This window comes from Molossus molossus, unplaced genomic scaffold (genome assembly GCF_014108415.1).
Source record: "Molossus molossus isolate mMolMol1 unplaced genomic scaffold, mMolMol1.p scaffold_m16_p_1, whole genome shotgun sequence".
Lineage (NCBI taxonomy): Eukaryota > Metazoa > Chordata > Mammalia > Chiroptera > Molossidae > Molossus > Molossus molossus.
This window is the reverse complement of record NW_023425344.1, coordinates 201,312,051-201,335,603: the sequence shown is the minus strand read 5'-3', so window position 1 is coordinate 201,335,603 and position 23,553 is coordinate 201,312,051. Positions and strand designations below refer to the sequence as shown.

The following is a 23,553-nucleotide window of genomic DNA, read 5'->3' as shown; positions in this document are numbered from 1 at the left end:
GCTGGTGTGGCTCAGTGTTTGAGCGTCGACCCATGCACCAAGAGGTCACCAGTTTGATTCCTGGTGAGGGCACATGCCCAGGTTGTGGGCCCAGTCCCTAGTGGGGGACATGCAGAAGGCAGCCAATCCATGTTCTCTCTCATCAGTGTCTCTATCTCTCTCTTCTGCTCTCTTCCTCTCTAAAATCAATAAAAATAAAAAAGAAGTGTAAATTGGTAGTTACAGAATAGTCACCAGCATGTAAACACAGTATAGGGAATATAGTCAATAAAATTGTAATAACTGTATATGGTGTCAGATGGGCATGAGATTTATCAGGATGATCACTTAAGTTATATAATATCTAATCATTGGGTTGTACACCTGAGACTAATACAGCATTGTATGTCAACTGTAATTGAAAAATAAAAAAATATTTAGGGTCAAAAAAGGAAAAAAAACTACAGTAAATAAATAGATATTAAGTGGTCTTCGCTCTGGCTTATCCTGAAAACCTAGGAATGGAAAAATTCTACTTTTCCAAATCTGATTACAATGTCTCTCTTTGGGTTTCAGGAACCAATAAAATCACGTGCTCCACAGCTTCATTTAGAGTACAGGTTTTATAAACAACTTGGCAGTGCAGGTAAGTCAAGTCTTTTTTCTCCTTCTACTAACATATAGCTTACCAGAAGCCCTAATAAATGCACATTTTCTTGACTACTTTCCTCTTTTACAAGACCATATATCTCCTCTGCTTGCTAATAGGTAAATAAACATAGTCAACTAAAAGGCTACTTGCTCTTTGGCTCATGGAGGAGCAGTTGAGTTAATTGGGGATCTGTGATGCTGTTACTGTACCTATAAACCAATCTTTGAATGTTTTCACTCACCTGAAATACACATGGTATGGGTTTTTTCTTTTTGGTAGTTTATTCATTCTCTTTCCATTTCTTTATGTATACCAGAAGAAAGGAGGAGTGGTTGCTAATTTGCAAACTATATTTCACCATATTGAGACTATATATCTGTTTTAAAGACATACTATAAAATACACGTTCTGAAATACCATAACACTGTCATTTTATTGATTGTTCTCATTAATTTGGAAGACATACCTAAATAATTATAATAACCTATGACCTTTGAGGATTTTTAAAAATTAAGTTTATAATTTTTAAAAAATGTTTTTTCCATTATTGATTTTTTAGAGAGAGAGAAAGTGAAAGGGTGAGAGAGATAGAAACATTGATGAGAGAGAACATTGATTGGCCGCCTCCCACATGCCCCCCACGGGGTGTCAGGCCCACAATCTGGGCATGTGTCCTGGCCAGGAATCGAACCGGCGACCTCTTGATGCATGGGTCGTTGCTCAACTACTGAGCCACACCAGCTGGACAAGTTTATAATTTTTTAACATGCCTATTTCTTTTTACGTAAAAGCTCTGAGTTTTTAAATAATCTTACTGGCTTCTAGAAAACTATCTTGACTCAGCAAATGTTATCAATCTTAAGGAGGTTGTACCTATAAGAGACCTCTCACAGAAGGATGAAATCCTTCATTGCTAGGATTTGACATTATTTAATATTAGTAGACATTCCTCTGTTTTATGCTTTCTTCGGTGTGACAGTTTTATGTGAATGACTAAAACATGGTTTCTATTTCAAGTATCACTGTTGAAGTTACTATTGAAGGAATTTGAGTTTCACTTCCTTAGAATATATAGAATTATCTTCCTTAAGAGCCACTTGATGTTATTAAAGTTCTTATACTCTGACAGCAATAATCAGCCATAGTCATAACCTAAGCAGGCGAGGATGGGCATTTGTCTTTCATTGAGCCTAAAATACGTTCTTGCTCATAGTAGCCTCTTAGTATAAACTACTTGTTCATTAATGTCATCCTTAAACATGGAGTATACCTGGCATAGGATTTAAAACTGGCAACTGAGCCCTGGCCGGTTTGGCTCAGCGGTTAGAGCGTCGGCCTGCGGTCCTGAGAGACCCGGGTTCAGTTCCCACTAAGGGCACGTACCTCAGTTGCAGTTTGTCCCCGGCCCTGGTCGGTTGTGCGGATGGCAGCCACTCGATGTGTTCCTTTCACATCGATGTTTCTCTCTCTCTCTGTTCCTTTCTCTCCCTCCCACTCTACCTGAACAAAAAATGGAAAAATGTCCTCGGATGAGGATAAAAAAAAAAATAAAAAATAAAAAAAATAAAATAAAACTGGCAACTGAGTGCATAGGACATATATATAACTTGAGGCTTGTCTTACCAGAACTAAACTTTAAGGTTGGCTGTTATGTTGTTCCTAGTTTCATAAGTTTCACAATGATAATTATCACAGCTCACTTATGATAAACATGTCTGTGCATGTCTCACAAATTTAACGCACAGGTAAAAACATGCTAGATCCAGCCTAACTTAGAAATTCGAGTGGGCCAAGGAAAGTAACGAGGCCAGTTTGCAGAATGTCCTCTGTAAGCCCTTCCAAATAGATGCAACCAGATCAGGCCAATGTTCCCTTTTCAGTATGGAGCCACAAAATCTCATGAACCTGTTAATGTAGGGATAACATATTTGCTGCTGGGTTCATACTATCTCCAGATACAGGAGAACTTGTATTGCTTGAAGTTTTGGCATTGTGCATGCATTAAAAACATTAAATAGGTAGGTCATTGGAGGACTTTAAAACTTACTATTTACTTAAGGCAGCAAGGAAGAAAACTGAGACCAGTACAACTATTGCTATCAGTGGGAATGGGGTAGGTAGGTAGGCTCTTTTGTAATAGTCAGGCCAGCTGTTGGCTCCACCATTAGCCTCCCTCCCAGTATCTCTTCTGACAGTCATCTAAAAGTCACAAAGCCTTTTAGGTCTTATATGAAGTTCGGTGGTGATTTCTGACATCTTTTCTGCTTTTTGAGAGTCCACTACACATAGAGTAGCTGTGGTGGGTGGTGTCTTCTTCATATTCTTGCCTGCAGCTAGCTAACAAGACAGCCACAAGCTTTTTCAAGATAGAAAGAGCTTTAGAGATCTGTTATAAATTTCTACCCAGTGTAAGAATTGCTTCTTCACAATTGGTCATTTATCTCTGTTTGACTACTCCTAGCCATAGAATTTATTGCTCTTTAAGATATTTCATTGTTGGAAATCCCAAGGCATTGGAAGTGCTTCAAATTTGGGCCAAAATTTGCCTTTTTTAAATTTGTGTGGAGCACTGTTGAGCCCTCTGAACCATCTTAGAGGCATTTGTAACAATTGTTATATACTGCCCCCTCTACCACTCACCTCCAAGCCTTGTTTTAAGCCACGTGCCTTCAGTTTAATTTACTGTTTTTGTAAATATCATTTACAGAGACTTAGCAATCATTGCTCCACTAGCAAGCATGAATGTGTGGGTGTGCACATTTCTTCATCTGAACAAAATATTTTTTTAAATTTAGAGTAGCTCTTTTAACAGCCATTTCACATAGTTGACTTTTATGATTTAATGGAGTTTTACTCAGCTGGCACCTTTATCCTCACCCGAGGACATTTTTTTTGCACTTATCTTTAGACAGACTGGGAGGGAGAGAGGGAGGAAGAGAGAGAGAAACATCGACGTGAGAGAGACACATAGAGTGGTTGCCACCCACACAACCCCAACGGGGGCCAGGGACAAACTGCAATCACGGTATATGCCCCTAGCGGGAACCAAACCCAGGACTCTCCAGTCCGTGGGCCAATGCTCTAGCCGCTGAACCAAACCAGCCAGGGCTACATGTTTTTCATATAAGCTTTCAGCAACCAAGGCTTTCTGTATTTTGTTATGACTAATACTGGGATATTTTTCAATTCTGGTTTTGTCACTGATGATTATGTATTGACTTGTTTTTAATTATAACTGCATACCCTCCTGCCCTTAAGACTATAAGTTCCTCAAGAGCAAGGCTTGTTATACCCAGCTGGTGTGGCTCAGTGGTTGAGCGTCGACCCATGCACCAAGAGGTCGCCAGTTCGATTCCTGGTCAGGGTGCATAGGTGCATACCCAGGTTGTGGGCCCAATCCCCAGTGGGGGGCATGCAGGAGGAGGCCAATTGATGTTCTGTCTCATTGACGTTTCTATTTCTCTCTCTCTCTTCCTCTCTTTCTCAAATCAATAAAGAAAAAAATATTAAAAAAACAAACAAACAAAAAACAGCCCTGGCCGGTTTGGCTCAGCGGTTAGAGCATTGGCCTGCGGTCCAGAGAGACCCAGGTTCGGTTCCCACTAAGGGCGGATACCTCGGTTGTAGTTTGTCCCTGGTCCTGGTTGGGTCATGTGGGTGGCAGCTACTCGATGTGTCCCTTTCACATTGATGTTTCTCTCTCACTCTCTCTCTTCCTCTCTCTCCCTCCCATTCTACCTAAACAAAAAATGGAAAAATGGCCTCAGGTGAGGATTAAAAAAAAAAGAAGAACAAGGTTTGTACCTTCTTCACCCTTGTGTCTCAGTTGTCAAGGACCAACATAGTTCTTTCACGTAGTAGGCAGTTGGGAATTTTTTTGATGACAGAAAGAATTTAGGAAGATTTGATAAGGATGTGTTTTTATTTATTTATTTTTATGTTTTATGCTCACCCGAGGACATTTTTTCTATTTATCTTTAGACAGATTAGGAGAGAGAGAGAGGGAGAGGCAGAGAGAGAGAGAGAGAGAGAAACATCGATGTGAGAGACACATCGACTGGTTGCCTCCTGTGTGACCTGGGGATGAACCGCAACCAAGGTACATGCCCTTGGCCCGAATTGAACCTGAGTCTCATTGGTCCACAGACGATGCTCTAACTGCTGAGCCCACCTGGCTAGGGCTTAAGCATGTGTTTTTAGATTTTTGCCAAGTTACTATAAAAATATTCTCTGAGAATAGACAAAAAGGAAATTTATTTTGAAAGTAGATCAGTTGACAAGAAAGTAGACAAGATTTTACCATGTCTAATTATAAATGTGAGCACAAACATTAGAGCTTCTTCCTAACTTATAAGTAAGTATAAGTATTTATCTCCCTATTTTTTTTTTTCATTTATTGATTTTAGAGAGAGATGAAGAGAGGGGGAAATATTGGTTTGTTGTTCCACTTATTTGTGCATTTATTGGTTGCTTCTTGGATGTGCCCTGACTGGGGATTGAATCCCCAACTTTGGTGTATCTGGAGGACACTCTAACCAACTGAGGCTACCTGGCCATGGCTTCTCCTTATTTTTGTAGAGTGAGTTCCCAGTTGTAAATGTTACTCGTCTTATCAGATTAGTTTGAACAGCCAGAGCACATAAGCGATTCTCTTCAGAATCAAGGTGATGATGTGTCATTTTAAATAAACAGCACAGCCCTGGCCGGTTTGGCTCAGCGGTTAGAGCATCGGCCTGCGGTCCGGAGAGACCCGGGTTCGGTTCCCGCTAAGGGCACGTACCTCGGTTGCAGTTTGTCCCCTGCCCTGGTTGGTTGTGCAGGTGGCGACCACTCGATGTGTCCCTTTCACATCGATGTTTCTCTCTCTGTGTTCCTCTTCCTCCCTCCCACTCTATCTGAACAAAGAATGGAAAAATGTCCTCGGGTGAGGATGATTAAAAAAAAAAAAAAAAAAAAAAATAAACAGCACATAGTAACCAAAATAATGTGATCAGTGTTTTTACTCACTAGTGCTTTGTCTGTCATTATTCAGCATAGGCCAGTGGTTTGCAAAATATTGGGTATCATAATAAGGAATACTTTCTTTTTTCTTTTTAAACTTATCTTTATTGTTGAATGTATTACGGATGTCCCCCTTTGACCCCCTCCTCCCTGTACTCAACCCCCCTCCTGCCTTCCCCACACTATTGTCTATGTCCATTGGTTATGCATATATGCATATAAATTCTTTGGTTTATCTCTTCCCGCCCTCCCTTCTTCCCTTTGAGGTTCATTGATCTTACAACCAACTTGTTCTTCTTAATTCCTTCACCTTTTTCACCCATCCCCCAGCTCCCTCCCATCTGGCAACTAGCAAAAAGTTCTCTGTATCTATGAGTCTGTTATCTGTTCTGCTTGCTCATTTTGTTTGTCGATTCAATTGTTGATAGATATATATTTATTGCCATTTTATTGCTCTTTTTTTGTGTGTTCTTCTTCAAGAAGACCCATCAACATTTCATATAATACTGTTTTGGTGGTGATGAACTCCTTTAGCTTTTCCTTGTCTGGGAAACTCTTTATATGTCTATTGTTTCTAAATGATAGCTTTGCAGGATAGAGTAATCTTGGTTGTAGGTTGTTGCTTTTCATCACTTTGAATATTTCTTGCCACTCTTTTCTGTCCTGCAGTTTCTTTTGAGAAATCATCTGAGAGTCTTATGGGAGCTCCTTTGTAGGTAACTAACTGCTTTTTTCTTGCTGCTTTTAAGATTCTCTCTTTGTCTTTAACCTTTTGCATTTAGTGGTGATGTGTATTGGTATAGACTTTTCTGGGTTCACCTTCTTTGGAACTCTCTGCTTCCTGGACTTGTATGTCTGTTTTCTTCACCAAGGTAGGGAAGTTTTCTGTCATTATATTTTCAAATAGGTTTTCAATTTCTTGCTCTCTCTCTTCTTCTTCTGGCACCCCCATGGTGCAAATGGGTATGCTTGAAGTTGTCCCAAAGGCTCTTACACTATCTTCATTTTTTTTTATATTCTTTGTTCTGATTGGGTGTTTTTTGCTTCCTTACATTCTAAATCGATGGTTTGCTTCTTAGCCTCACCTACTCTTGATACCCTGTAAATTATTCTTTATTTCAATGAGTGAATCCTTCATTTCTGACTTTTTTTTTCTTTTTTTTTTATGCTCTTCCGAGTCTCACTAAGTCCCTTGAAATTCTAAGTTCATCGAGTGTCGTTATAACCAGTGTTTTGAACTCTCATCTGTTGGATTGCTTGTCTCCATTTTGTTTAGTTCTTGTCCTGGAGTTTTGTTCTGTTCTTTCATTTGGGACATGTTTCTTTGTTTCCTTATTTTGGCTGCCGCCCTGTGTTTGTTTTTATGTAGGAGGTAGAGTCACTATGTCCCCTAGGCTCCAAGGGTGGCATATTGTAGTAGGTGTCCTGTAGGGTCCAGTGGCATAGCCTCCCTGGTCACCCCAGCTGGGCTGTTGTTTTATGCCTCTCATGTGGACTGTTCACCCTTCTGTTGTAATTGATTCTTGATTGCTATTGGCACATCAATGGGAGGGATTTACTCAGGCTGATCAGCTGCAAGGACTGGCTGAGCCACTGACCACTGACCTCTGACTACCTTGTAGGATCAGCTGTGCAGGGCCCACCACACAGAGCTTCAGCAGGACTCTGGTACCCATTGAATCTACTTCTTCCATATGTTGCTTGTGGAGGTGGTTGGATGGTGGTGCTTCGATGTATTCTGAAACTGTCCACTGGGTGTGCTGGCTCTGGGGCACGGTCAGCTACTGCCTGTGTTCACCCTGGGACCACCAGGCATAAGCTACAGAGCTATGTACACATGGCTCCTTCTTGTGCTGGTCTAGGAGATGCCCAGGCAAAGCCAAGCTGTGAACCAAGGCTGGCTACTGCTAGTGCCAGGCCTGGGGCCAGTTAGCTAGAGGCATGGGGCTTACTGAGGACAGGTGCCCTTGGAGAGCATTTAGGAAAATCTGAAGTAAGAGCCATGACAGGTCAATCCTATGGTGCCACTGGAAACAGGTTGGGTGGGCCTGGAAATTGGGTGGGTCAGGGTCTCAGGAAATCACCAGGATGGGGCTAACAGTGTGAGCCAGGTTGCTAGAGTCCCAGATATGGTGCCAGTGTGACTGCCCTTTTGGGGAAGGGCTCACCAAAGGAACAGTGGTCTCCACTGGCAGGTCTGTCTGGGAGAAAGCTGCCCTACAGCTCTTGCCCCTGTGCCAAACAACTCAGTTCTTCCCTGTATGTCTCTGGTGCCTTTCAAGCTTCCTTCCTCAGTCTTAGTTTCCTCTGATTTTTACAGCCAGAAGCTATGGGGACTTCTCTTCCTGGTACTGAAACCGTGAGCTGGGCTTCTGGTGTGGGATGTGGACCCTTTGCTCCTCAGGGAGGATTTTCCCAACCACAGTAACCCTCTTGATTTTAATCCTCCACACGTGGATGTAGCCCTGTCTAAACCTCTGTGTCTTTTACCAGTCTTGATGTGGCTTCTTGAATTTCATAGTTGTAGGACTTCCATTCAGCTCGATTTCAGCCAGTTCTGAATGATGGTTATTCTATAGTTTAGTTGTAATCTTGATGTGGTTGTGGACAGAGGTGAGTACTGCATTTGCCTACCCACCATCTAGACTTGAAGTCCAACAACGAATACTTTTCTTTTTTTTTTTTATCCTTACCCGAGGACATTTTTCCATTTTTTGCACAGATAGAGTGGGAGGGGGAGAGAGGAAGAGAGAGAGAAACATCGACGTGAAAGGGACACATCGAGTGGCTGCCACCCGCACGACCAACCAGGGCCGGGGACAAACTGCAACCAAGGTACATGCCCTTAGCAGGAACCAAACCCGGGTCTCTCCGGATCGCAGGCCGATGCTCTAACCGCTGAGCCAAACCGACCAGGGCTCAACAAGGAATACTTTTCAAGAAAACTTGTTTGGCTCAGAGGTTAAAGCATCTCCCTGCGAACTGAAGGGTTGCAGGTTTGATTTCCAGTCAAGTGCACGTACCTGGGTTGCAGGTTCAATCCCTGGCCCTGGTCAGGGTCATGTGAGAGGCATTCAATTGATGTGTCCCTCTTACATCAATCTCTCTTTCTCCCCCTCTCCCCCTCCTCCATCTCTCTCTTCTCTCTCTCTCTCTCCCTACCTCCCCTTCCACTCTTATCTAAAAATCAAACAAACAAAAAGCTCATTGTGACTTAGGTTTTGTCCAAGGAATTAATCAGTGCTTATAAAATAAATGGATGGAATTTTGGGGAAGAAATGAGTGATTATGTTTTAAAGAATACTTGTGTTGCTATTGTGACCAGAGCTTGAGACTAAATTCCTAAAATAACGACTTGTGTTAGGTTGGGACCATGACCATTTCTTCTTTAAGTACCCAGGTCTTAACCATTACCTTGGGTTTTTGACCCCTATATTGCCCTGATTATATGATCTGGAAATTTATATCAGTTTTCTACTCCTGTGGAGATAGAACAAAAATGGTAGCACTGGATAGTTATGAACATGGTTTAAATTGGAATTCTTTCTGATTGTCCCATCTTTTCCTTATTTGATCTCTAACTTCTTCTCTTCCATTCCGTGCAGTTCTCTAGTGGGCAGTCGCACTTCAAACTTTGTTTGCTGATTGTACCTTTGCCGTCAAGAATTTTAAGACCTGCCCTGGCCGGTTTGGCTCAGCGGTTAGAGAGTCGGCCTGCGGTCCTGAGAGACTCGGGTTCGGTTCCCGCTAGGGGCGCGTGCCTCGGTTGCAGTTTGTTCCCGGCCCTGGTTGGTCGTGCGGGTGGCAGCCACTCGATGTGTTCCTTTCACGTCGATTTTTCTCTCTCTCTCTCCGTTCCTCTCTCTCCCTCCCAATCTATCTGAATAAATAAATAAATAAATAAATAAATAAATAAGGAATTTCAAGACCTGATTATTTACTATGAGGTTTCATATCTCAAGATAATCAGGGAAAAAAGTAAAGGAGGCCTAGAGGGCCTTGAAACTAAGAATGAGTATCTTTTTTTTTTTTTTAATCCTCACCCGAGGACATTTTTATATTTATTTTCAAGAAAGAGCAGGAGGGAGAGAGGGATGAAGAGAGAGAGAGAGAAACATCGATGTGAGAGAGACCCGTCGACTGGCTGCCACCCACACAACCCCAACCAGAGCCAGGGACAAACTGCAACCCAGGTATGTGCCCTTAGTGGGAACCGAACCCCGATTTCTGGTCTGTGGGCCTATGCTCTAACCACTCAGTAAAACCAGCCAGGGCAAGGATCTTTTTCATTCATTCATTCATTCATTCATTTATTTATTTATTATTATTATTTATTATTTTTTTTTATCCTCACCCGAGGACATTTTTCCATTTTTTGTTCAGGTAGAGTGGGAGGGAGAGAGAGGAACAGAGAGAGAGAGAGAAACATCGATGTGAAAGGAACACATCGAGTGGCTGCCACCCGCACAACCGACCAGGGCCGGGGACAAACTGCAACCGAGGTATGCGCCCTTAGCGGGAACCGAACCCGGGTCTCTCAGGACCGCAGGCCGACTCTCTAACCGCTGAGCCAAACCGGCCAGGGCTATTTATTATTTTTTTAATCCTCACCTGAGAATTATTATTATTTTTCTACTTCTCTTCAGATAAGGTGGGAGGGAGGGAGAGCGAGAGAGAGAAACATCAATTTGAGAGGGACACATCAACTGGTTGCCTCCCGCTCTAACCCTGTCAGGGCCAGAACTGCAACTGAAGTACGTGTCCTTGACTGGAATCGAACCCATGACTCTTTGGTCTGTGAGCCAACACTCTAAATGCCATGCCAAACTGGCCAGGGCAAGAATGAGGATCTTGGTCTTCCTAATAGCTATTGTTTTTGTTCTTTTTTCATTTTTTGTAGAAACCAAATTATAAAATATTAAAGGGTATTTTGAAAGGAAATGATGATCCATGCTCCTCTAACGCAGCTACATTTTATTTGAATATTTCTCTCTTTTTTATATGTAAATATATTTTCTAGTTAATCTCATTTCACATGCATTATAACATTTGTCATGATGCTGCAGAGTCTCTATGTTTCCAACCATTGTATAATATTTCATTAGCTTCAGAGATCATAATTTTGGCACCTACTTTCTGTGGTTGAATGTTTATATTGTTTTTGAGGAAATCACTTTCTCGTCTTGATTTCTGATACCTGTGTATTATAACTCAAAACTTTCACTCATGTGTTCTCTCATTTATTTCCATTTATAGGATATGGTGGTGAGTTTTCAAATGTTCAGAGAGCTGTAAAATGATAGGTTCAGTTTTTTTCAAATGATTCTAGAGCAAAACTTATTGAAATAAATTTGCACAACATAAATTTTGGCTTTGTTTAATTAGAACAGTGTGAAAGTAATCTAATGTAATCGGTATGGATCTGGATAAATTATATGATTATACCATGGAATTAGCTATTAAAAAGAAGGTAGTCCTACCTATGTACTAATATGGAAAGATGCCCCAACAAATTTTTAAGTGAAAAGGTATGCAAAATAGTATAGTGTGATTGTATTTGTGTAGCACAAGAAATACATATATAATACAAATATGTCCACATGAGCATAGAAAATAGCTGAGTAGAGCCCTGGCTGGTTTTGCTCAGTGGTTAGAGCATCGGCCTGTGGACCAGAGAGTCACGCGATCAATTCTAGACAAGGGCACATACCTTGGTTGCAGTTCATCCCCAGCCCTGGTTGGGGTTCATGCGGGAGGTAACCAGTCAGTGTGTCCCTCTCACATTGATGTTTCTGTCTCTCTCCCTCCCTCCCACCCTGAAGACTAATAGAAAAATAATCCTCAGGTGAAGATGAAAAATTTTAAAATATTAAGAAAAAAGAAAATAGCTGAGTAGATATATATAAAATTTAATTATGATTACCTTTCAAGAGTCTGATTAGAAGTGGGAAGTAGTGTCACTTGACTTTAATTCTTTAATAGTGTGTAATTTTTTTTACCATGACTATTATAACTAATTCTTAAATTTATTAAAAACACAAATTATTTGTTCTATTTTGAATTCATTGTTATTCAGTATCTATCTTTTTCAAAAGACTGCAGCTGTGGCTTTATGTTCTTTCTCTTATCTCTTCCATCACCAAACAACTGTTTTTGTCCCCATTTCTCCTGAGTTGTATGTTAGCAGTTTCAAGCATAAGTTCAACAAATGATAATAAAGTGATGCAATACTTTGTTTCCTTTCTTTCTAAATTCCTTCTTATAGGTATAGGAACTAAAAAGCAAATTGTGAACCATAGTAAGCTATCTTACACAACAGGATGTCCTGTCACTTAGAGGAAGGGCAGTTTTCAGGCAGAGGTTGAACAGTTATGCATTCTGGATGTCTTGAGGGCAATTTGTGCAATGGGTAAAAAGTTAGAATACATGATTTAAAAAATACATATATATTTACTCATTTTTAGATAGAGAGGGAGGGAGGGGGAGATAGAACCATCCATGCAAGAGAACATTGATCGGCTGCCTCCTGCACTCCCCCACTGAGGATCGAGCCTGCAGTCTCAGGCATGTGCCCTGACTGGGAATCCAACCAGTGACCTCTTGGTGCATGGGATGATGCTCAATCCACTGAGCCACACTGGTCAGGCTAGAGTACATGACTTTTTTTAAAAATTATTTTTCTTTATTGATTTTAGAGAGAAAGGAAGGGAGAGAGAGAGAGAGAGAAACATTGATGAGAGAGAACACTGATTGGCCGCCTCCTGCATGCCCCCCACTGGGTATTGGGCCCACAACATGGGCATGTGCCATGACCAGGAATGGAACCAGCGACCTCTTGGTGCATGGGTCAATGCTCAACCACTGAGCCACACCGGCTGGGCTAGAGTACGTGATTTTTAAAGACCTATTTGAACTCTTAAGATTGTATTAAAAACTAAAAACTCTTTTTTTTTAATCCTCACCTGAGGACATTTTTCCATTTTTTATGTTCAGATAGAGTGGGAGGGAGAGAGAGGAAGAGAAAGAGAGAGAGAATCATCAACGTGAAAGGTACACATCGAGTGGCTGCCACCCGCACAACCAACCAGGGCCGGGGACAAAGTGCAACCGAAGTCCGTGCCCTTAGCGGGAACCGAACCTGGGTCTCTCTGGACCACAGGCTGACGCTCTAACCACCGAGTCCAACTGGCCAGGGCTAAAATGAAAAACTCTTAAAAGACCACATATTACTGTATGAGAATCATCCCAATACACATTTTTTGTTGTTAATCCTTACCTAAGGATATTTTTGCATTGATTTTTAGAGGGAGCAAAAGAGGGGAGGAGAGAGAGAGAGAAACATCGATTGGTTGCCTCCTGCATGCACCCCAGGGGCTAGACATTGAAACAGCAACCCAGGTACATGCCCTTGACTGGGAATCGAACCTGAGACCACTGAGCAACAACCTCCAAGGCCTGATACACACACATATATATAATTTTTAATTTTATTTTTGTTACAGCTGTTTCTCCTTTTTTACCCCATGGACACCCTCCTTTCCATCCTCCCCGCCCCGTCCCCAGCTTTGTTGTCCATGTCCATTGGTTATACATACATGCATATAAGTTCTATGGTTTATCTCTTCCCACCCCCCATCACCCCCTCTTCTGAGGTTGTCAGTCTGTACCCTACTTCTGTGTTTCTGGGTCTACCCTATTCCTCAGACTGTTATATTCATTATATTCCATATATAAGTGAGATCATTATCTTTTTCTGCTTGGCTTGTTTCACTTAGTATAATACTTTCCAAGTCCCTCCATGTCATCTCAAAGGATAAGAGATCTTTCTTTCTTACAGCGGCATAGTACTCCATTGTGTATATGTACCACTGCTTTTTTTATCCATTCGTCTACTGATGGACACTTGGGCGGTTTCCAGATCTTAGCTATTGTAAATAGTGCTGCTATGAACATGGGGGTAAATATATTTTTTCTGATTGGTGTTTCAGGCTTTTTAGAGTATATTCCTAGAAGCGGGATCACTGGGTCAAATGGAAGTTCAATTTTTAATTTTTTGAGGCAACACCATATCGTTTTCCATAGTGGCTGCACCAGTCTGCATTCCCACCAGCAGTGCACTAGAGTCCCCTTTTCTCCATACCCTCGCCAATATTTGTTTGATGATGTGTTGATGGCGGCCATTCTGACAGGGGTGAGGTGATACCTCATTGTTGTTTTAATTTGCATCTCTCTGATGATTAGTGATGTTGAGCATTTCTTCATATGTCTCTTGGCCATTTGTATGTCCTGTCTGGAGAGATGTCTATTCAGCTCCTTTGCCCATTTTTTAATTGTGTTCTTTGTCTTCCTTTTTTTGAGTTGTATGAGTACTCTATATATTTTGGAAATTATCCCTTTATTTGATATATCATTGGCAATGATGTTCTCCCATACAGTGGGTTATCTTTCCATTTTGATGGTTGTTTCTTTTGCTGTGCAGAAGCTTTTTAGTTTGATATAGTCTCATGTATTCATTTTTTCCTTTGTTTCTGTTGCCTTAGGTGATATATCAGTGAAAATTCTGCTGCGTATGATGTCCGAAATTTTGTTGCCTACATTTTCTTCTAGAATTTTTATGGATTCACGGGTCACATTTAAGTCTTTTATCCATTTTGAGTTTATTTTTGTGTATGGTATAAGTTGATGGTCTAGTTTCATTTTTTTGCATGTAGCTGTCCAGTTTTCCCAACACCATTTATTAAAGAGGCTGTCTTTACTCCACTGTGTATACTCTTGCCACCTTTGTCAAATATTAATTGAGCACTTTGCCTTGGGTCCATTTCTGGGTTCTCTATTCTGTTCCACTGGTCTATATGCCTGTTCTTGTGCCAGTACCAGGCTGTTTTGATTACAGTCGCTTTGTAGTATAACCTGATATCTGGTATTGTGATCCACCTACTTTGTCCTTCTTTTTCAAGATTGCTGTGGCTATTCAGGGTCTTTTTTGGTTCCATATGAACTTTTGAAGTATTTGTTCTAGTTCTGTGAAATATATTGTTGGTATTTTGATGGGGATTGCATTGAATCTATAGATTGCTTTGGGTAGTATGGACATTTTAATGGTGTTAATTTTTCCAATCCATGAACAAGGTATGTGCTTCCACTTTTTTATATCTTCCTCCATTTCTTTTTTCAATGTCCTGTAGTTTTCTGGAAATAGGTCCTTTACTTCTTTGGTTAAGTTTATTCCTAGGTATCTTAATTTTTTTGGAGCGATGGTAAATGGGATTGTTTTTTCAGTTTCTCTTTCTGTGAGTTCGTCATTGGTGTATAAGAATGCCGTGGATTTCTTGACATTAATTTTGTATCCTGCTACTTTGCCAAATTTATTAAGTCTAGGAGATTTTTGATAGAATCTTGAGGGTTTTCTATGTATAATATCATGTCATCTGCAAATAATGACAGTTTCACTTCCTCCTTTCCAATTTGGATCCTTTTTATTTTTTCTTCCTGTCTGATTGCTGTGGCTAAGACTTCCAGTACAATGTTAAATAAGAGTGACGAAAGTGGACATCCCTGTCTTGTTCCTGTTCTTAAGGGAAATGTTTTTAGTTTCTGCCCATTGAGTATGATATTGGCTGTAGGTCTTTCATATATGGCCTTTATTATGTCAAGATATGATCCCTCTATTCCCACATTGCTGAGCGTTTTTATCAGAAATGGATGCTGGATTTTGTTGAATGCTTTTTCAGCGTCTATTGATATGATTATGTGGTTTTTATTCTTCATTTTGTTTATGTGGTGTATCATATTTATTGATTTGCGAATATTGTACCAGCCTTTCATCCCTGGGATGAATCCCACTTGGTCATGGTGAATAATTTTTTTGATGTATTGCTGGATCCGATTTGCTAGTATTTTGTTCAGGATTTTGGCGTCTATGTTCATCAGGGATATTGGCCTGTAGTTTTCTTTCTTTGTAGTTTCTTTTTCTGGTTTTGGAATTACAATTATGCTGTTCTCATAAAATGAGTTTGGAAGTCTTCCTTCTTTTTGAATTTTTTGAAATAGTCTGAGGAGAATGGGTGTTAGTTCTTTGAATGTTCGGTAAAACTCCCCCGTGAAGCCATCCGGGCCTGGGGTTTTGTTTGCTGGGAGAGTCTTGATTACCTCTTCAATTTCCTTAGTTGTTATTGGTCTGTTCAAGTTTTCTATCTCTTCCCAGTCCAGTTTTGGGAGACTGTGTGTTTCTAGAAATTTGTCCATTTCGCTTAGATTGTCGAATTTGTTGCCATATAATAGTTCATAGTAGCTGTTAACCATCTTTTGTATTTCTGTTATGTGAGTTGTTACTTCTCCTCTTTCATTTCTGATTTTGTGCATTTGGGTTTTCTCTCTTTGTTTCTTGGTGAGTCTAGCTAAGGTTCCATCAATCCTGTTTATCTTTTTTGAAAAACCAGCTCTTTGTTTCATTGATCCTTTGAATTGTTTTTTTGGACTCTCTGTCGTTTATTTCTGCTCTGATCTTTACTATTTTCTTCCATCTCCTTGCTCTGGGGTTTTCTTTTTGTTTGCTTTCTAATTTTTTAAGTTTTGAGGTTAGACAATTAGGAATATTTTTTGTTTCTTGAGGTAGGCCTGTAGTGCTATGAACTTCCCTCTCAGAACTGCTTTTGCTTCATTCCATAGATTCTGTGTTATTGTTTGTTCATTTTCATTGGTTTCCAGGAAGATTTTAATTTTTTCCTTGATCTCCTCAGTAACCCATTTATTCTTTACTAACATGCTATTTGCCTCCATGTGTTCAAATGTTTTTGCACGTTTTTGTTGCCATTGATTTCTAGTTTCATGCCATTGTGATTTGAGAAGATGCTTGATATGATTTCAATCTTCTTGAACTTGTAGAGATTTAGTTTGTGTCCTATCATGTGGTCTATCTTTGAAAATGTACCATGTGCACTTGAGAAGAATGTGAATTCTATAGTTTTTGGGTGTAATTCTCTCTAGATATCTATTAAATCCATTTGGTCTAGTGCGTCATTGAGTGTCTCTGTTTTCTTGCTAATTTTTTGTCTAGAGGATCTATCCAGTGGTGTCAACGGGGTGTTGAAGTCCCCTGCTATGATTGTATTCCTGTCAATTTCTCTTTTGACGTCCTCCAGAAGATTTTTAATATATTTTGGTGCTCCTATATTGGGTGCATATATTTTTATCAAGGTTATATCTTCCTGTTGGATAGATCCTTTCAATATTATGTAGTGGCCTTCTTTGTTTCTAGTTATGGTCTTCATTTTGAAATCATTTTATCAGATATGTATATTGCTACCCTAGCTTTTTTTTACTTTATGTTTGCTTGGAAAATTTTTTTCTATTCCTTCACTTCAACCTATGTGAGTCTTTTGTTGTGATGTGGGTCTCTTGTAAACAACATATAGATGAGTCATGCTTTCTTATCCAGTCAGCTACTCTGTGTTTTTTTATCAGAGCTTTCAGTCCATTTACATTGAAGGGGATTATTGATATGTACTTATTTATTGCCACTTTTGTTTAGTTTGGATATATTTTTCTTCCTATTTCTTCTATTAATTATAGCAGTCCTTTTAACATTTCTTGCAGTGCTGGTTTGGTGCTAATGTATTCCCTTAGCCTTTTTTTTTTGTCTGGGAAGCTCTTTATTCGACCTTCTATTTTGAATGACAGCCTTGCTGGGTAGAGTAGTCTTGGATTCAGATCCTTGTTTTTCATGACCTTGATTACTTCATGCCATTCCCTTCTGGCCTGTAGTGTTTCTTGTGAGAAGTCAGCTGAGAGCCTTATGGGGTTTCTTTTGTAGATAACCTGTTGCTTATCTCTTGCTGCTTTTAGGATTCTCTCTTAGTCTTTAAATTTTGGCATTTTAATTACTATGTGTCTTGGTGTGGGCCTCTTTGGGTTCTTCTTAATTGGGGCTCTCTGTGCTTCTTGAACTTGAATGCCTTCTTCCTTCACCAAATTAGGGAAGTTTTCTGTCACTATTTCTTTGAATATATTCTCTAACCCTTGCTCATTGTCTTCTCTTCGGGGACTCCTATGATGCGAATATTATTTCGTTTTCAGTTGTCCCACAGTTCTCTTAAGCTGTCTTCCTATTTTTTAATCGTTTTTTCCTTTTGGTTTTCTGATTGGTTGATTTTTTTTACCCTTTCTTCTAATTCGCTGATCTGGCCCTCAGCTTCCTCTGCTGTTTAGACCTTCCAATGTGTTCTTTATTTGCGATATGTTACTCTTGATCTCTTCCTGGTGGTTTTTAATTTCTACTTGGTTTATTTTCAGCATCTCTATGTCCTTACTCATGTTGTTAAGCTTCCTCAAGATCATGGCTCTGAATTCTAGCTCTGTTAACATGCCTAATTGCTCCACATTGATATCATCTTCAGTGGAGGTCTCTTCTTCTTTCATTTGGCTTTTGTTTCTGTGTTTCACCATTTTGACTATCACAGTGGGCTTTGGAGCCTGCCATGTTTTTCCTGTGGGTATTGGTGTTCTGCTGTTTGTGGCTTCCTCTCCTGGGTTTAGATGAGCAAGGGAGGACCCACGTTAAACACCACTGTCAAGTCTTACTTTCCTGGTTAGAGTTGCTCGCCCAGGAATGGTACAGTTATCCTCTAGTTTTTTGCCTGGAGGCTAGCAGTTGAGGTTACTTGAAGAGTTTTGGGTTGTCAGTTGTTTGAAAAACTCCCTCAGGTGCTCAGCATAAGGGGATTTCCTGAGGGTGGGGCAGATGCTGGTTGTTAATGAGCCTCAATTAGCATTTCAATGGCCCATAGGGTGGGGTTGAATCTTTGAGGGAGGGGCTGCTGCCTCTCCCCAGAGCCCTGGGAAGGAGCAATATGGCCTCTGGCCTGTGTGGCTGCAAATCAGCAAAAGCTCTGAGCGCTCTTCAAATCCCATGTGTCCCCACAGAGTTCCAGTCCAGTCTGCCCTCCCTCTGCTGGAGCCCAAGGTGGCTGGCTGTGGCTGTTTCAGCCTCTGTCCCGGCTCTGTGCTGTGGGGCCGCTTGGGAGTGGAACCCGAGGGCGCTGCTCACAGCTAACTAAGGCCGCTGCCGAGCTTCTGACCGTGGGCCCCCAGCCCCCCTCTCGCGCCTTCGCAGTCCTACCAGGATCAAGTCCGTGTCCCTGGTTATATGGTCCTCGCAGGCTGCTTTTCTCTTGATTTTTCCCGTCAATTTGTCTGTGTTTTAGTTGTAATTCCAGTTTGGTCCTGGGAGACGGTCTGTGTAGCTTCCGTTCACTCCGCCGCCATTTTGGAATCCTCTGATACACATATTTTTTATACCTGGTATCTTTCTCAGTTTTAGAAAACATCAACTTTTTTTTATACTTTAATTACATTATAAATATAACCCTGGCAAAATGGACATCCATTGAACAGTGAATCAAAATGGGAACATTATCTAGTGGTTCACATAATTGGATGGCTGGGGGCAGGGTAGGTTTTTATTTGTAAATTATGGTTCAAATGTGAGATTGCTGGAAAATTTCTAAATTTTTTACAAAAAAATAACTTTTAAATGTGACTCTGTAACTATATGTGATGACTATGAAAAATTATTATGTTATTTTTTTCTCAGTATTGTAAAGCCAAAATTAGATTTTTTCTGTGACTAAACCAAATATAATCTTCAGTTTTGACTTATTTTTTGCTTTATTTCTTCTAATATCACTGTGTTTTGATCTTTCAAGGCACAGAGGGCTTTGGCATTGAGCATAATTATGCTTTCCAGCTGTAGTTTTTATAGGTTGTTCTTAGTACACAAGATTAGGAGTCAGGGACTTAAATATTAACTCCGGATTCCTTGGAATTTGCCTGCGCTCCTGGTAACTTCAGTATTGATTTGTTACATCGATCCAGCTTTACAAGAAAGAACGGCAGCATTTAATCATGGTAATTAAAGCTGTAAGCCTTGGAATCAGCAGCTGAAAGCATCATGTGAGTTGTAACCATCTTTCTTATTATCATTTTCTTCAGTCATCAGTATTGTGTTCATTGTGTGATAGTCACCATGGATAAGTCTCAAACTTATTTTCCAGTTATAGGCATGTTTTTATGCTCTCAGAGTCCTTTTACTTTGGAGAGTATATACATAGTCCATTTAAAATTTTCCTAGGCCACAACTCTTTTTATCCCACACACTTCCCACTTTTGCCTGTATCCTGATATACAGGAACAGGATATGATGGATGACAGGTATGGGCAGAGGTAGGCAAAACCAGTGGCCTAAACACAACAGAAAGCATAGGAGAGGGACAATATGAGCATGAAGTTTCATAGCTAGATATGAGCTGGCCCATATGATAAGGTTTAGTATAATATATGTTTGGTAATTAAATAAAAGATGAATAAACCAGAACCAAGCATGCAGCAGAAATGGCAGGAGAAGGGAGGGGAGGGAGATAATGAGTCAGAAAGGGCAGAAACAAGTGAAAGAGCATGGGGATAAGTACATGGCAAGAAAACAGGACTTTAGATTAGAAATGACAGTGCAAGGAGATAAAATATGGTGTCCATTATTGTTCTGAGTTAACTCTTTCTTAGGAATGGTGGTTTTCAAGAATAGCTTTGACATTTTTAGTAAATAACCTACTCTAGTAGTTGACTAAAAATTCCCACCACTTCACTTGACATTTAGAAAGACCTAACTATAATATAAATGGACACTACAATGATCTCTTTGCTTCTGGACCCTTTTTAAGGGGTCCTAACAGTAGTGGAGGAACTTATCTTGTTCTGGTTAAACATTTAATTTTATCCCTACCTAGCGACCTGCCTGGGGAAAATTCTCAAGGGCTATAGGAATAAATATTATATCATAGCTGATCTAAGCCTGAGCTACCATGTCCTGGCTTTCCAGCAGCTGTTCTGATCTACTAATGACCATTCTGCTTTGGCTGTCTTAAAAAGAATATGCTTAGTCCTCAAATAAAAAAAAAGAGAGAGCAAGGTATTTATTGAAATTTCACAATGTAACAAAGCCCAGCCAAAATTTCATTGGACAGAGAATGCAAATGAACTTCAGTACTCAGTAGGTACTTTATATGTTTTTCATTTTTCCAATTTTTGAGCACAGGGAAGTTTAGTAACTAACTTACCCAAGGTTACACAGTAGGCAAAACTGAGCATGGAATGGTTGTCCTGTGTTTTTGTACAGTAGATTCAGTACAGTTCCTATCAAGATACCCAAGGTGTATTTCACAGAACTAGAACAAATGTTACAGATTTTTGTCTTGTGTATATGTTTGTATGTGTGTGTATATACATATACCTAGCAGATGCCTGGGGCCTTTAACCCATTATCCCATGCCTAATTATAATAAAGTGGTGGAAGATAGCCATAGAAATATTTAATTGAAGCAAAGGCCCAGAACATCTCCCTAGTGCGAAAGAATAAGATTTTGATTCTGGGTGCCCCCAAATTTCATGCCTTAGAAGGTTGCCTTTGTTACCTCCAAAACCTTTTATGGCCTTTGGTGATATAGGATTTGAAATATTTTTTTTCAAAAACAAATTAATCTTTATGTTGAATACATGTGCCATGTATACAACTGAGAAACTCAAAGCTACCCTATGTAAGCCATTTTCACCCATCGAAACCTTTATTCTGTGAGTAAAGAAAGTATTTATAGAGCTGATTGGGCTTTGCAGTTTTGGAGTTTCTGGGAGGGAATGGCTTTACACCATCAAAAAAGATTGGAGGTACCGGTTAGTACCAGAAGAAGAGCTTCAAATTTAGGTAACTATTAAATTTTAAAGAACATGGTGCTCTCTTCATCAGCACATATACTAAAATTGGAACAATACAGCCCCTGTGCAAGGATGAGACACAAATTTGTGAAGTGTGTTCCATATTGAAAAAAAATATTAAAAAGAACATGATTCCACTTCAACAGAGGAATAAAGCATTAATCTGAAAAAAATCATGTGAGATTGTCAAAACCCTTCAATAATGTTGTGAACTTCCTGAGGAGTGCATTATAAACAAGCTGGGAAAACATAGGAAGCACACAGGAAATTAAAAATAAGAACATCTGAAGAGATACTGGAAAGATGGGAATTTTACTTAAAATAGAAGTGCATCATATAACAAGAGTAGTTGGGAACAAGTAACATGCCTCAACTTAGATATCCAATAGTAAGAAGTTCTTAAAGAATTCAGAAAAGTCCTGGCCGGTTTGGCCCAGCGGTTAGAGCATCGGCCTGCAGTCCAGAGAGACCCGGGTTCGGTTCCCGCTAAGGGCACGTACCTCGGTTGCAGTTTGTCCCCAGCCCTGGTTGGTCGTGCTGGTGGCATCCACTCCATGTGTCCCTTTCATGTCGATGTTTCTCTCTCTCTCTCCCTCTCTCTCCTTTCTATTCTTCCTGAACAAAAAATGGAAAAATGTCCTCGGGTGAGGATCAAAAAAAGAATTCAGAAAAATCTTTTTGATCTCCAGTTGGACAGAAAGTTTTTTTTTGTTTTGTTTTTATTTATTTTATTTTTTTGGTACGTGCCCCTAGCCGAAACCGAACCCCGGCCTCTGGTCCGCAGGCTGATGCTCCAACCGCTGAGCAAAATGGCCAGGGCAGGGAGAAAGTTTTTATAACAAGAGAAGAAAGGATGAAATGGTGATCTGGATAAAAGAAAGTGAAATCTGGATCTTTTCTTGTCATGTGTAAGAAATCTCTATGCCAGGGGTATTATAGAGGGTGGAGACATACACCATTAAATTCACGGGAAACTGATCTTTTTTTGTATAAAAGGGCAGCCTTGAAATTACATTTTGATGACTAGAGATTTAGACACTTGCCATCTCTAATTACAGGCAGTGTGAATAAGTGGAGACAGCCAAGAGTTGGAGAGAGGAGAAAAGATTAACCCAATTTTTCCAGCTGTTTCTCTGTGACTCAAGTGTTAGCCATTTGCCTGTGCTGTGCCTCAGTTTCCTTATTCATACAACAGGAAAACCTTCTGTTTCTTATCAAGTTTGTAGATTTGCTGGGGTTGAATGAGGTAATGTCTGTAAAGGCCTTGAATTCTTTTTTTTTTTTTTTTTTTTTTTTTTTTAGTTTTTTTTATCCTCACCCGAGGACATTTTTCTATATTTTGTTCAGATAGAGCGGGAGGGAGAGAGAGGAAGAGAGAGAGAGAGAAACATCGACGTGAAGGGACACATCGAGTGGCTGCCACCCGCACGACCAACCAGGGCCGGGGACAAACTGCAACCGAGGTACGTGCCCTTAGCGGGAACCGAACCCGGGTCTCTCTGGACCGCAGGCCGACGCTCCAACCGCTGAGCCAAACCGGCCAGGGCAAGGCCTTGAATTCTTAAGGGAAAAGTGCTATATAAACATAAGGCAGTATTGTTTCACATTGAAACTGAACATCTAACTTTCTTGTATAAATGGAAATATCCTATTTACATTTCTCATAGCTTTAAAAAATATCAGAATGACCCAGCTGGTGTGGCTCAGTGGATTGAGCGTTGTCTTGTGCACCAAGAGGTCACTGGTTCAATTCCCGGTCAGGGTGCATGCCCAGGTTTTGGGCTTCATCCCCAGTAGGAGGTGTGCAGAAGGCGGCTGATTGATGTTTTTCTCACATCGATGTTTCATCTCTCTCTCCCTCTTCCTCTCCCTTCCTCTCTCAAAAAATCAATAGAAACATTAAAAAAAAAGTGAAATACAGTAAAGAGATAACTTTTATTTTTGAAGAATTTCTGATGGATTCTCAAGCAATGGTCACTTGATACATCCCAGTTCTTTCTCTGACTCAATAGAGCGCAATTCCGGCTATTGTGATACCATCACATCAGTGATCTTGAGGGAGGATTTTTTTTCTTTCAGAGGAGCTGAATGTGGTCAGGTTGAAATACAGTTATTCTCATTTGAGCCTCCTTGGTGAGAAGAAACACTTCCACAGCTCC

At 40.3% G+C, this 23,553-nt stretch overlaps 1 protein-coding gene and 1 pseudogene across 8 annotated transcripts in view; both read left to right on the top strand.

The window, feature by feature from the left end:
- Positions 1-23,553, top strand: part of CSNK1G1 (casein kinase 1 gamma 1) — a 183,769-nt gene that overhangs the window by 100,403 nt on the left and 59,813 nt on the right. For all 8 annotated transcript variants that reach the window (XR_004958634.1, XR_004958635.1, XR_004958633.1 and 5 more), the window contains one exon: positions 556-625. Coding sequence is in view for 4 of the 8 variants with exons in the window: in XM_036253516.1 (XP_036109409.1) it covers positions 556-625 (70 nt within the window). In the remaining 4 variants the exon portion in view is untranslated. The remainder of the gene's footprint in view (positions 1-555; positions 626-23,553) is intronic.
- LOC118621865 lies at positions 21,410-21,501 on the top strand (annotated as a pseudogene).